The sequence below is a fragment of the Astatotilapia calliptera genome, chromosome 14, assembly GCF_964374335.1.
Source record: "Astatotilapia calliptera chromosome 14, fAstCal68.1, whole genome shotgun sequence".
NCBI classification, from domain to species: Eukaryota; Metazoa; Chordata; class Actinopteri; order Cichliformes; family Cichlidae; genus Astatotilapia; species Astatotilapia calliptera.
The window spans coordinates 5,050,285-5,064,010 of record NC_137435.1 but is presented as its reverse complement, the minus strand read 5'-3'; the positions used below and the strand labels follow the sequence as shown (position 1 = coordinate 5,064,010).

The following is a 13,726-nucleotide window of genomic DNA, read 5'->3' as shown; positions in this document are numbered from 1 at the left end:
TTACACGTCCACTTTTTCAAACATTTTTTTTAGTTTGTTTCATTTATTTTGGTTGGCATGGTTCAGATGAAAAGCAGGAGGGGGCACAGATGAGTGCGACACGTACAAGTCGTCTGAATTTTAGGTCCAAATGTAGTTTATGATTGTCATGGTGCCACCAGCCAAGCATTTCAATTGAGAATGCAAGGCAGAAAACTTCTCTATTCAGAACAGCTAATAAAACAAAACAAAGAAACTAAACGCTGAGATGTAGATGACTTTTAATTCAGTGGTCCAAATTCAAATGTAATTAGGAGGAAATACATGGAAATAACTTTGACAAAACCAGTTTTGGCAGCAGAGATAAAAGGACATGATTCAATGGATAACTAACCGCTAACTAAATGTGCCATTGGAGAGCGAAGTGACAGAGTCAGTCATCAGTCTGAGCAGCTAAACCTGTTTCCTGCTTTTTCCTAACGCCCCCTTAAGCTTTATGGAAACTAGAGCTTAAGTGCTCTCCATATTCACAAACCGATAAAAATAAATGTTCAAGTGAAAGTCTGTTTCTCCTCACAGCAACAAGACTGGAGTAAAGGCAAAATCTGTGAGAATTAGGGGCTTCAACGGTTGTGTAGTGATTAAAGAGCCTGTCACCTGTAAGAGCTAAACACCTGAAATGGAGCTGTACATGAACAGCCTGAAGGGTTACAGCCACTCAAAATATAAATACAAGCCTCAGAGACACAAGCTGACAGTGCAAAGGAGTAGAAAAATACTTAAAAAAGCATTTAAGTAGAATAAAGACCATTTCAGTCATTTCTGCAGAAAAAAAGTAACGTGGAAAGAAAAAAAAATGCTTTAGTTTGATGTGACGCCAAAGACAGAGGACAGTGGATGAAAGCAAAGGCAGTGATGTGGAGGGCATTTAGTTTTTGACAGGTGTAAAGTAAGTTGCCTCAGTGCTCTTGATTCTGTTTAAAGAAACACCAAAAATAAACAATATATTGTTGGGAAAATCAGATATAAAAAAAGCTTTTAATTTGTTACAAAGAGCACAGCCATCTGTAACTAACCAGAAAATATGCATATATACACGAGCACATCAGCTTTAAGAAGAGAAGAAATATGAAACAGAAGGATGTGAGAAACTTAAATAAAAGGAGATTTAAACACATGTGATGCCTAAAGTTTCATTCCATATAAATGTGTGTCTGTTGTCAGGATAATCATTTTCATTAAGCACTGAGATGAGAGAATACATCTATTTATACATCAATAAGTCTGTTTAAAATAGAGATTTCACTTTAAACGCTACCCGAGAGTCTTTTATAGAATCTGAAACACTGTGTTTGGGTGTGTGTGTGTGTCTGTGTGTAATATGTCTGCTGCCAATCTTATCAAAACTCGTCTTACAGGCAGTTGCCGCAGTGCACGTTTCTCTTTGCACTGACATTTTCAGTGTCCAAAAACCTGAAACAATCCACACCCAGCTGCCACATCTGGGGCGTCAGGGTCCCAGGATCAGTGTCACTGGCAGAAGGGAGAGGCTGTGGGGTCAAAGCCTTTGAAAACTTCCTTCAGGGAGCCGTTGTCCTGCTCTGCGGCCGCCTGATCAGACTGTGCAGGGCTGTTTCCCCCAAAGGGGCTGCTTGTCCCGCCAGGCTTACTAGCCTGCTTCACAACACCAAATAAAGAGGATACTGGTAGGTTATGGACCCCTGCAGGCGCCTGGTCTGCAGCAGATCCAGGAGCACCCTGACCTCCAGCTGCAGCCACCCCAGCTGCAGCAGGCCCGCCCTGAGCTGTGGAGTTAGGTGAGGGCGCAGGTTTGGGCCGGGGCCTGTTATAGCTGTTGTATCTATCCGTGCCTTGCTCTGTACTTTTCTCTGGCTCAGGTTGGTCCAATGCAGACTTCCGAACAAAGAGGGGCTCCTTGGATTTAGGTTTACTCGTTGTGGAGTCACTGAGTTTGGACTCAGTTTGGCTGGCTGAGTTAGGAGAGTTGTTAGCGCCACTGCTGGTACCAGGGCTGCCTGGTTTGTTAGTCCGAGGGTCATACAGACTAATGCTGCTCAGCACACTGGCACCCCCTGGTGTCCCGGCCCCTACACTGCGCCCTGCCCCAACTGAGGAGAGCAACCGTGGGTCATAGGGAGCGATGGCAGGTGGAGAAGAACTAGATGTTGGTGCAGGAGATGTGGACGGAGGGGGCACAGGTTCTGATGGCTGCTTCAGTGCCGACTTCGGTGGCTGGAGACGGGGATCAGAGGGGACTTTGCGGGCAACACGGGGGTCAACAGGCTTTTCTATAGAAGCTGCAGGCATGGACTGAGGTTGACCCATAACTGGCATAGTGGTAGGGGGTGTGGGTAAATGAGGAGGAGAAGGAGTCTGGGACGTGCTGGAGTTAACATTCTTCAGGATGCGAGACAGAAATTCAAATTCTGGGAGGGTAGAAGCTGAGGAGGAGGGAGCAGGGGCGTCTAAGGAAGGAGGAGGCTGTACGGAAGGAGGTTGCGAGTGAGTGAGTGGCGTGTGTAACTGCTGCTGCTGACCGCGGGACAGACGTGAGTCAAGGGTGGACACGGGAGGGATGCCCGGGGGTAGAGGAAGCAGGTCCTGCTTGGGAATAGGGAGCGGAAGCAGATCTTCAGGAGACCAGGTGATGGTTTTAGCGAATGCTGGCATGTGAAGAACAATATCCTTCTTGATGTGGCTGAACTGCTGCAACTGGGAACGTGGGTCTTTCAGAGCCATACCCATGAGCGGATCCAGAGGAATCGGCACGGGCTTGTCCCGTAGAACCCGCTCAGTCTCCTCCTCATCCACTGCCGGGGTCGTGAGCGGAGGGGGCTTATAGACCAGGGGAGGTTCAGGCTTAGCAGCTGGAGGCGAATGGGAGGCAGATCCTGCTGAGGCAGCAGCAGCTAGCCTAGCTAGCCTGGGGTCTGCAGGTGGTCCAGATGACGATGGAGCGAGTGTGGAGTGGGTGGGGTCAGAGATTTGAGCTGACTCAGCAGCACGTGCCAAGCGTGGATCCCGAGCTAAGCGGGGGTCTGCTGGGCGAGCCGGAGGGTGGGAAGGAGAGGCTTTCACAAGGCGTGGGTCGCTCGGATGCACGTCAGATTTTTGAGGAGCCTGGGTCTGCTGACGGAGGGTCTTCAGGATGGAAGTCACGCTCCCACCGCCATCCTCATCCTCGCTAGAATACCAGTTCCCTGAGTCACCTAGGAAAAGAGGGATTTGACATTTTGGTCAACTCTAAGCAATCACTGAAAGGGTCACCTCCGTCTCATTTCTGTTACACACAAAATGGTTTTAAGTCTTAAGTCTTTGGTTTTACAGGTTTCTCCTGTTCTTAGACAGTCATACGGAAAGAGGAATACTTGCAAAGGATGCTACATCTCACTATGCCACAGGAATCATTTATACACAGATGCAGGTGCTGTTCCTCTACCTTCAGTGTCTCTGCTTTTTTCTGCTCCTCCCTCAGCCATCCTGCGAGCTCTTTCCTCTTCCTCTTGCTGCTTCTGTTGGATCCTCATGAAGAGGACGCGCTGAGCAGGTGGCAGAAAGTCAGGCACAGAAATCCCCCCCTGATTGGCTGTGGCTCCATTAGCAGGGCCTTCCTGGTTGCCTGACTGATTTCCAAATGTTCCTGTGCCTCCTCTCTCGTCCATACCGGAAAAACCCTGGTAACTGTCACCTGATAGGGAACAGACAACATTCTCATAAGTTTAAGAGCCACTATTGTTTGAAGTAAGCTGCTCCAACTCTATTTTGGTATTTAGTATAAAATGATCTCACCTTCTTGAACCACACCCTCCATCTTCATACCCTCTTGCTGATTGTAGAAGTTATTGTAGAAGTTTCCTCCTCCCTGAGGAGGACCTGGAGGCATAGCACCTCCATGTGGAGGGCCCTCTCCTGGTGGAAATCCTCCCATCATTGGTGGTCCACCGGGTCCCATGTTGGGAGGGCCCTGGTTCATTCCAAGGTTGGGGCCCATGTTCTGCATGTCAGGGGGCATCATACCTGGAGGGGCAGGGAATCTGGGAGGAGGGGCACCAGGGGGCCCTTGAGGTCCAGGTGTTGGGGTCTGACCCTGGTTGGTACTGGGGCCCTGGCTTCTAATACAAAAGCGGGAGTGTGATTTAGAATTCGGATAGTGACTCTCAAAGCAAACATTTTTTTTAATTATTTAGAGTTAATTAAAAAAATGTAGATACTAGTTCCTGTTACACATTATTCTCTGCTAGTTGTGCATTTCCTAGAAGTCTGACAAAACCAATAACCAAACACTAAAATAATTATTGCACTGAAAATCCTTTGTCTACTCAACACTCAGGGCCCGCGGGTTTTGGGAGGAACCTTTGAGCTGTTGTGAATCTAAGCAGATGCTTCTCAGCCTTAACGCAATTTCACAGATGTTCAGAAAACGTTTTCAGTTCTCAGAGTAAAAACCTCAGACAGTATTCCTACATTCCAAAAACTGAGAACTTGGATCTTCTTACAGACAAAGTCAGGATGCGGATTATACAAATACTCACTTTAATTCTTTGCATTTCTGATCTCTTACCTAACTGCGAGTTTCTGGGCCAGCTGTCCTGTGGGCTGAACTTTAATCTCAAACAACGAGGGGATCTTCTTCCCCATGCCTCCTCCTCCTCCACCAGCAGGAGGTGGGGGACCCATGTGGGGAGGAGGAGGAAGGCCAGGGGGATTCGGCGGGCCACCTTGGAAGGGACTTCCATCAGGACCGTGGACAGGTGGACCGACGCAGGGACCAGGGACAGGAACAGGCCCTGGTCCTGGGGGACCTTTGACAGCCATGGGCACCTGATTAGGTCCAGGAAGACCCCCAAAGTCACCAGCTGGAGGCCCAGCAAAATCCACACCACCTGTGTTGGTTTCAACAGGAACGGGCCGGGGAGGGGTTGGAAGGAGGCCGACTCCAGGAGGGGGCTTAGGAAGCGGGTTAATTCCTTGCTTCTTCAGCTCCTCCACCTCTTTTTCGTCCTCAGCTCCAGCTTCTGCATCCTCTGCCAGCATCTACAAAACCAAGAAAAATACTCTGCTGGGTGAATCTTAAAGAAACACAACTGAAGGCAAACAAAAACAACAGTCTGTCAACTTAAACTGGCAGACTGTGCGAGTGACAAAAATCTAACTTATATACACTTAATATTGTGAGAGTTTACAGAAGATAAACGAGGTGACTGTCTTCGAGGTCGGAGGTTCCTACCTTGTTAAGCAGCTCCCGAGTATCATCATTGAGTTCCTCGTGGGAGAACATACACTCGTCACCATTGACACACTTCCCTGTGGTGTGGAACAGCTTACAGGGGAATTCACGTAGCACAGGAGTCAAGGAGGAACACTCGTGTCACATTATCAGCTGTGTCAACATCAGACAAAGTGGGTACGACGACTGATACAGCACTGCATCATATTTAACCTCACTCACATACAACAATACATCATTTACCCTGATTATTGGATAAAACAATTTGCTAGTTCATCTTTGCTTCATAGTGTTAATGGTTGTTAAAACTAATATGAAAACTAAATGGTCATTTTAACGATTGGAGCTTTTAAAAAACAAACCCTGAAACAAAACACTGGTGCACATATCGAGCAAAGGGTCAACTTTGGCCTGGTGGCCCGAATAAACAGGTGTAAACCCTGGATTGATTTCACTTATGCAACTTCATACTGGTAAATATTGCCAGCTTGACTCTTAACTTGACTTACTAGTCAGAGATTCAAGTTTAATTTGATTGGAAAAACTGGTTCTGATCCACAACTCCAGACTGCCTTATCTATACTGATAAATAGGCTCTCCATGTGGTCAACAGCAAAGGATATCATGCATGTAAGGACAGTGGTCAGCTCGGGCACAGAATCCAGTGATGTAGAACTTGCACAACTCCTTCTTCTTTGGCAGCTCAATGTCATGGCTGAAGTTACAGTGGTCGCCCTGTTGTATGGGAAAAAAGTGTGTGTTATGGATGTCAGGGCTGAGACAGCAGCCAACAGATAATTTGTAGACCAAAATAAACAACACAGAAGACATTTCCTCTGCATTATCTTGCAGCTGTGGTTATTACATGCTGCTATAAGAGTTTATATTAGTATAAAGCCTTTTATAATATTTGCATTAAGCTATAGATTCCTGGCACCAAACGTTGAAATTTCCACTGGAAACAGTTATATTTTTATCCAGGTAGGAGGTAGCTAGTGTGCTAAACAGTATAGTTGAGTGTAAATTTTTTTCTAAAACATCTTTATAAAACTCTAAAATACTATTTTAAAAATGTGTTTGCGTTTGAGGTATGAAATCATGAAAAACTGTTAGAAAGTTACTTTCAGCACAGCGGGCAACCCTCCGCATATTTGATTTGGCAGAGATGTGCGCCGGATGCCCTTCCTAATGCAACCTCAAAGGAGATGTGCGCATGTCCGATTGGAACTAATGTAATACAAAATTTGTATATGTGCACTTTGAAAAGTGAACTTAACTGTATGTATACAATAAAAGAGCATTAATAATACATATTATTGATATTTGTGCCATCCTACCCAAGTGCATCTCCCCTCGATGTAGTACTTGCAGATGGCCTTTCCTTTCTTGTCCTGGTGCTTTTCATTCTGATTCCTCCTCCCCATTCCCGGTCCATCACCTCCAACACCATCCTGAACCCACCCCACACAACAAGCAAATACAAATTAGCTGTACTGTCCAGTTTGTTACCAGATCAGGGCGCTTAACCTGAGCTCATAATAATTATGAAAGTTTTACCCCGTTGTCCATGTCTCCGTTGTCATCATTCCCCATGTCTCCTCTTCCTCTCCCTCTGTTTCGACCCTTTGCTCCTCTAATCATGCCACGCCCTCCTTTACCTCTGCCTCGCCCGCGGCCCCCTTTACCACCTGGTGGAGAAATCAAGAGACAGTGTGAGTGAACTTTTGGGCAAAAAAAAGGATATATTTCCCCATTAATTTTGCATAAATCCTAGTTTTAGCCATTTTAGCTCCCTTAACCCTCCCTTTAATGCAACTTTCTGCTGGTTGGCCTCACAAACTGTGTGCCATAGTATGGACATCTAGCTTCTATGACATCAACAGGATGAAAGATTTTAAAAGGAATACTGAAACTGAGTGTTTAGAACAGTCTGGTACCTCAGTTTTTGGCTCACAGAAACACTTGCACATACACTGATGGCATTATTTGAGTCTTTGTCCATATTTAATACGTGCACACACAATTATCTCAATAACATATGAAAACAAGAAAAAACAAACAACGTAGGTCAAATTTAAATAAAAGAAAACGGAAGGAAGAGACGAAAAACAAACCTCTGCCTCTGTCTTTGGACTTCTTGTACTGGTTGAGCTCTTTCGAGTAGTCATCATAGTCATCATCACCCATGTCGTAGTCATCATCTCCATACTGTAAGGACAAGGATTATTATTGTCATTTAACTGACTCTTTGTGAACTTGGAGCAAAATATAATTCTGAGCTCTAATCCTCACCTCCATTTCATCTCCGTAGCCGTCTCCATCATCATCTCCTCCCATCTTTCCTCCTCCGCCTCGCCCTCCTCTTCCTCTGCCTCCTCCTCTTCCCCTCCTCCCTCCTCTCATTAATCCACGGCCTCTGTGGTTCTTCATACGACCTCTGGCCCCTGCACGAAGACAAAGAGAGAAGTAAGAATAAGCTACAAAAGTGGGATTCCACCTGTCAGCAACTTATCTGAAATTTGTATTGATAAGAGAAGTTGTGTGTATGTATGCAAATATGCTCGAGTGCAAATTCAACTGTGGTGCAGGTAAAATAGTGAACTTTGATAACACAGTGATACATTTTTCTCTTTCCTTGTTTGAAAACATCCCTAGAAAAGACAGCTGGCCTTGTCACAACGTTGGATCTTAGGTTTGATTTTCCCGTGTACAGTCTTGCTATGAAACCGTGTTGACTTGTCAGCTGAGCACATATTCAGCATACAGCAGAATATGTTTAAAAAGTCTATTTTTCAAACTGCCGTGAAATTACCTCGCCCACCACGGCCGCCACCTCCCTCCTTGGCCTTTCGGTACTGGTTGAGCTCCTTGGTGAAGTCATCGTAGTCGTCATCCCCCATGTCTTCATCTTCCTCTCCCTCAAAGTTGTCATCTTCGTAGTCATCGTAACCTCCGTAACCCTGTTTCTCCATCTTCATGTAACCACCCCTCTTTGCGCCACCGTAGCTCCCACGAGACTAGAGAGAGATAAGACATTGATAAACTGAGAATACTTTCACAATGTTCACATTATATTATGCACACGTAACATGTGTGTTGGGAAAGTTTTCTTTTCAGACTTACAGAACCGTACTGGGGGCTGTACTCTCTATATTTCCTTTTCTCACTGGGACTGTAGTCAGACTCATCACTGTAGTCTGAGTGGTCATCATCCGAGGACGCATGACGCTGAGAGAAAAAGGGACAAATGTTAGAGTTGATATTTTTGGGTTAAGCCAGAAAACGGGTGTTTTCATCTCTGCGTTTACTACAATTCTTACTTTATGTCGTGATTTGCGTTTCTTCTTGGACCTCCTCTTTTCTCTTTCCCGCTCCTTCTTCCGCTTCCTCTTACGACGGTGGGCTCTCTCGTCGTCTGAACCGCTGCTAGCGTGGCGCTCCCTACTTCGCCGAGGCCGCTCCGCCGACCCTTCGTGGCCTCCTTCACCTCCACCCACTTCTTCACCGTCTCCACCTGGACCGACTGCTGACACACCTCCTGCCATTTCTTCCTCCTCCATTTCTCCCCCATCATCTTCCAACTCACCCTCCTCCAGCTCTCCATCTTCTGCCCTGTATATGAAAAGAAAGCCATCTTTAATATTATGGTCACAAAATTTTACAAAGATAAATGCACAATAAAATTATACAAACAAAGAGGAGGAAGCAAGAACGACTTTATACACGCAGCTGGGGGTAAATCGGCGAAAACGAGTACAGAGGCTCGGCGAATTTGAAAATTGAAGATACAGGAATACACGCACAATTCAAGAACGAGTCATCGATCATAATCTGCTGCTAATATCATAGATGGTGCCATTTTTTCCTGATTGAGCCGTTGCGATTTCAGACTTTTCAGAAAATTATCGGTCAAATTAATCTAGATCCTTGTTTACTGTTTGTTGTATTTTTGTATCCTGGGTATGCCGCTGAGAGGAGACCCTGGGATAGATACAGGACATGCTGGAGAGATCATGTCTCTCAACTGGCTCAGGAACCCCTCCGTGTCCCCTTGGAGAGCTGGAGGATCTGGCTGGGGGGGGTCTGGGGGTCTCTGCTTACACTGCTGCCATGTGACTGTGATATGAAACACGAGCTGATGGTTGTATATAATTCTAAAAGAGACTATTAATCTGTAGCACGCACCACTTTCTGCCAGGAAAATTTCTGATGCTGAAGATTTACAAGGTTATACGGTGTATTCTGATGGACAGTCTGTCACACCGTAAGATGGGTAAATGTAAATTTAACTGCAGAATTTGAAATCTATGGCAGGTTGATGTTAAAGTTAATGATTTTGTATTTGTATACACATGCATTCCTGTAAAGACTGCACATAATAAGTACCTGGGATTGCCATAAGAATAAGATGACCTTTCAATCATATAAGCCAGGTGAAGGAAACACTAAAATGTCAAACACAACACTTTATGCATACACTGGGAGGGATATATAATCGCACTCAAGATTAAAAAACAAACTCAAACGCTCCTGCAGTGAGGTTAGACTGCACAGCTGCTTATTGACATATTATCTAGGTCATCCAAACAGAAGGATAGATAAAAACACGCTGAATGGTGAACTAAAATACTGTGTATTCAAGGCGAACTTTCTACATCGTCTACACAGCTTCCAGAAAGCATCAACACCTTTCCTTTGGATTTAATCTCATAACGTGACGAGCACGAACAATTTCAGACTTCAAATTAGGTCATGTGTATATGTAATACTGTGCTTCTATTATTAACACTCACGACAGCAATACTGGTGTGTTTTCACCTTGTGAGCCTCTGTGCGTGTGTTATCATACACAGATAAAATGCAATCATCACTCCTACAGCAGCAGAAGTAACCACAAAGGAAGTCTGCGCAATATGCCAAGTGTTTGTGTTTTTGTCTGTACGCAGACAGATTTTAGCCACCACAGCTGGAACACTGCCAGAGTAAAAAAATACCCTAAAAGGCCTTTTTTTCCTCTTTTGAATGTATTTTAACTTCTAATATGAAGGACATCCATCTGGTGTAGAAAAAAAAAATAAACAGACAGTTCCTGCTGTTTGATGTCTGCTGTTACTGAGGACTACCTCAGAGAAGGTTGAGTACTTTAACGTGTTTATGTTTGGCCATCTCTCAAAACAACAACAAGAACTTGCAACAGAGTGTTGCAGTAATGGGTCTTAATCTCAGATTAAATTGCCGAACAAAATATGTATTTATCATAAACTTTTATTTCCCACAGAGCACATTTCCTGCCACAATCTAGAAGCCCGTGGAAACTTCCTACTGGCTTTTAGCTGAGGGAGCCAGATCGATGCCAACTTCTGGGCCGGCCCACAAAAGGAAAAGAAAAACCATGTGGCACTCTGTTACGTCAAAACTGTGCAAGACACACGTCATAAAATGTTGACACAAAAATGTTAGTAACAAAGAAAAGAAAAAATATTAGTACCTCCCTAAAGGCCAACACCCAAAGTAGGCTGACAAGCACTGTGTCCAGCAGTCAGGGAGAGGTCTGAGCTCTGGATGATGTGAACAGGAGTTAACTGATTCACTGAGAAGACTACTGCCATTCAGTATCAGACTCTCAAAGGCAGGTTTTGTCCTCCTCTGAGCCCACAGTGAGCTAAGATGGAGCAGGTGGTGGAAGACAGCTGATCTGCTTTTGAGGCAAAATGTCAACTCCACTGTACGTGTAGTATGCACCACATCCTCAGCTCACCGGCTTTCTCAGGGGAAGCAAATTAATCAGCCTTAATCATCAGAGCCCAATTTCTCCCCTCAAAACAGCAAATATATTATTAAAAAAAGAGAGAATGCCACAAACACGTTAGCTTAAAGAATGAAAACTGTCTACAGCAAAGTCCAACTTCCACCACAAATCCTGGCTGCTGCCAAGATGTAGCCTGCCAAGGGACTGCTTCAAGGAGTACAAAGGTCATCTTTCATTAGTAGCTGTTCCAGATTTGACTGATTTTTAGGTTTTAGAGTGCAAAGATATCCACAGATGACCTAGTAAACTCTCACTTTTATTAAAAATGGGCTCATAAAACCTGGATTCACTGCCAGAAAAAAAAATCAGTTATCTGCTAATGGCTCACAAGACACAATCCAGAATAAACTACAAAATCTGTCTTCATATTTGGTACTCGGGACCATGAGCCAGAATTAAACTACACTTATTCTCTCTGGAAATATGTAAAAAGACACGCAGTATCAGATACCAACTAACCCAGTCCAGTCCATTTTTGACATATTATCTAAAACACTTTAATAGACTCTATAAGATGATTTGTCCTAAAAAAGCTATCAGCTTTTAATCAAACACCACAAACTCAGACCCCTACTTTATGACTGGCATGATTGCACAGACCTGTTACAAAGGAGGGCTCCCTTTCATAGCACAGGGATTTGGCTGTATTGTGGAGGCAGGTTGTTGTGAATAGGGGGTGGCTGGGAATCGCTATGGGCACAAGCTGTTGGCCCCCCTGCAATTCTGAAATACCCCCTTACACACACATATCACCTGCTGCTTCCCAATTTAGGGAATAACATAAAACAGCAAACCCCATTCAAGCATACTCTATACTACCAAAACAAGCTTAGCTGTACAGAGCTGTGGAGAGGAAAAACTGTTATTTACTTTGTTATTTGTAAGCTGAGCACAATAAAGTCCAGTCCTGTGCATGATCAGTTCGCCATGTTAGTTACACCAGACAGTTTCCATTTATATCCAAAGTGTAAAATCTCCAAACAAACCTCCTACCAGACAGCTTAGGTTTAGCAGAGCACATGATTATTCCGGATCAAATGGTTTACCATGCATTATGGCACATTATTAGCTCAATATTCGACTCCATAACTTAACTCTATAAGCACAAAGGGCCACATTTAAAATGGGGAATACTTACTGTGACGGGCTTTCTTCACATTTTGCACTCAAAACAACAAAAAAATAAAGCTTCTCGCTAAACTTTCGGGGACACTAAGTGGGAGTTTGTGGGGATTGGAAAGTGGGGGACCAACCGGGTACAGCAAATTTTGCCAACTGGGGACAGTGGAGAAGGGAACTTTTGTGTTTGACTTTAAACACTTTTGGGATGCTTTGCAGACGTTTTACACATTTTGGGGGAGGTGGGGGGACTTCGGGGGGATGTTGGGGACGAGTCAGTGTGGGCACGACTGTGAATAAAAATGGCATGTTAGTTAAAATACATCCATAACTACAGTAAAACGAAAAAAAATCTAAATTTAACGACAATTAAACTTAAATGTTTGAGGGCGTTCATAAGGGGAGCTAAAGGGTTTTTCTTATTTGAGTTATTTACAATTAATGAGACGATGACAATTTTAAGTGCGTAACGCCAAGGGTGCAATTAAGCGCTACGCTCCGCCAACGGCACAAATGCATTTGAACCGATAATAATCGACGATAGTGATCAAATAACTTAAAGTTGGGCTACTTAAAAAACAGCAGCCATTAGAAATATCGACGACCTTAAAAATCACAGTCAACATAAGTATTAGCCCTTAGCTTAGCCTTTCTCTGTTGTTGCCAACAGCATACGTTAGTAACACCAGCTAACATGCTAACGCTGCTAGCCTGAGTAGGCCTCACCGTTAGCAAAAAAACCCACCAGTTTAATGTTTGTTTGTTTTTTCCTTTTACCGCTGTGATCGCTACTGATACCAAACACACACGATTAATTGAACTAATTAGTTAAGTTTTTTAAGAGAGGGTGATTAGTTAACCAAGGCGCCGTGATCAATCGTCGAATTGTTAAGTATGGTCGCTTAAAGTATGATTTATCAGCCGTTTCAACCTCATCTCTTTTCCTTGAGACAGGCTGGCTCGAGTCGATTGCTCGTTGATTGTGATAAACGTAAATAAAACACAGGGAACAGCGTTATCCCAGAAGTTTTTTTGGCCTCCCAGTTGGCGTTGTCGTATCAACATGGCGTTACCTCTGTACTCGTTTTCCAGAAAAGGCGAATTTAATCCCTCTGACAGAAAAAAAGGAAAAAGAAACCCCGGGCTTTTTGTGTAAAAGCACAGGACAAATAAATAATTTCATTTAAATATGACTGTAGAATTACTCGACCTTTCGTCAGTCAGGAGACTGTTGTGTTCGTGGTTGGTAGTTGGGGAGTTTGGATGGACAGTCATGCTTTCCACAGCCATTTCCTCTAGCTACATTGAGGTGCAAAAAATTACAACTCGACACTGGAAACTACTGGCTTATGCGTCACTTCACACTAGGATCTAATTGTTTTGATTTTAGGAAGAGTTTCAGTTCATAGTAGGCAATTCTCCACTACAGTTGTAAGAGAAATATTGAGTCCTGACGTTCTCCGTCCTACTGTAGCGATGTGAAATGACGACTGATGAACCTAAAATGGCCGACCGTCTTCTCCAAGGAGAAAAGGGGCTGGCCTTCCCGAGAGTGACATCATGACGAATAG

The 13,726-nt window shown here is 44.2% G+C and overlaps 1 protein-coding gene across 3 annotated transcripts; it reads right to left on the bottom strand.

The window, feature by feature from the left end:
- Positions 1 to 243: 243 nt before the first annotated feature.
- On the bottom strand, positions 244 to 13,684 carry zc3h4 (zinc finger CCCH-type containing 4). 3 transcript variants are annotated; one of them, XM_026191493.2, is made up of 14 exons: positions 13,366 to 13,684; positions 8,548 to 8,839; positions 8,351 to 8,455; positions 8,040 to 8,244; positions 7,520 to 7,671; positions 7,342 to 7,435; positions 6,785 to 6,915; positions 6,565 to 6,678; positions 5,851 to 5,962; positions 5,228 to 5,337; positions 4,562 to 5,034; positions 3,790 to 4,112; positions 3,440 to 3,688; positions 244 to 3,209 (listed from the first exon to the last, which is right to left on the bottom strand). In XM_026191493.2, exons 1-14 carry the CDS (start codon positions 13,443 to 13,445, stop codon positions 1,510 to 1,512), a joined length of 4,140 nt encoding a protein of 1,379 aa, XP_026047278.2. In that variant the 5' UTR covers positions 13,446 to 13,684; the 3' UTR covers positions 244 to 1,509. The 3 variants fall into 3 exon arrangements, with proteins under 3 accessions (XP_026047278.2, XP_026047280.2, XP_026047281.2); XM_026191495.2 differs by having other exon boundaries at positions 3,790 to 4,109; XM_026191496.2 differs by lacking the exon at positions 13,366 to 13,684 and adding an exon at positions 12,175 to 12,313.
- Between the last annotated feature and the right edge of the window lie 42 nt (positions 13,685 to 13,726).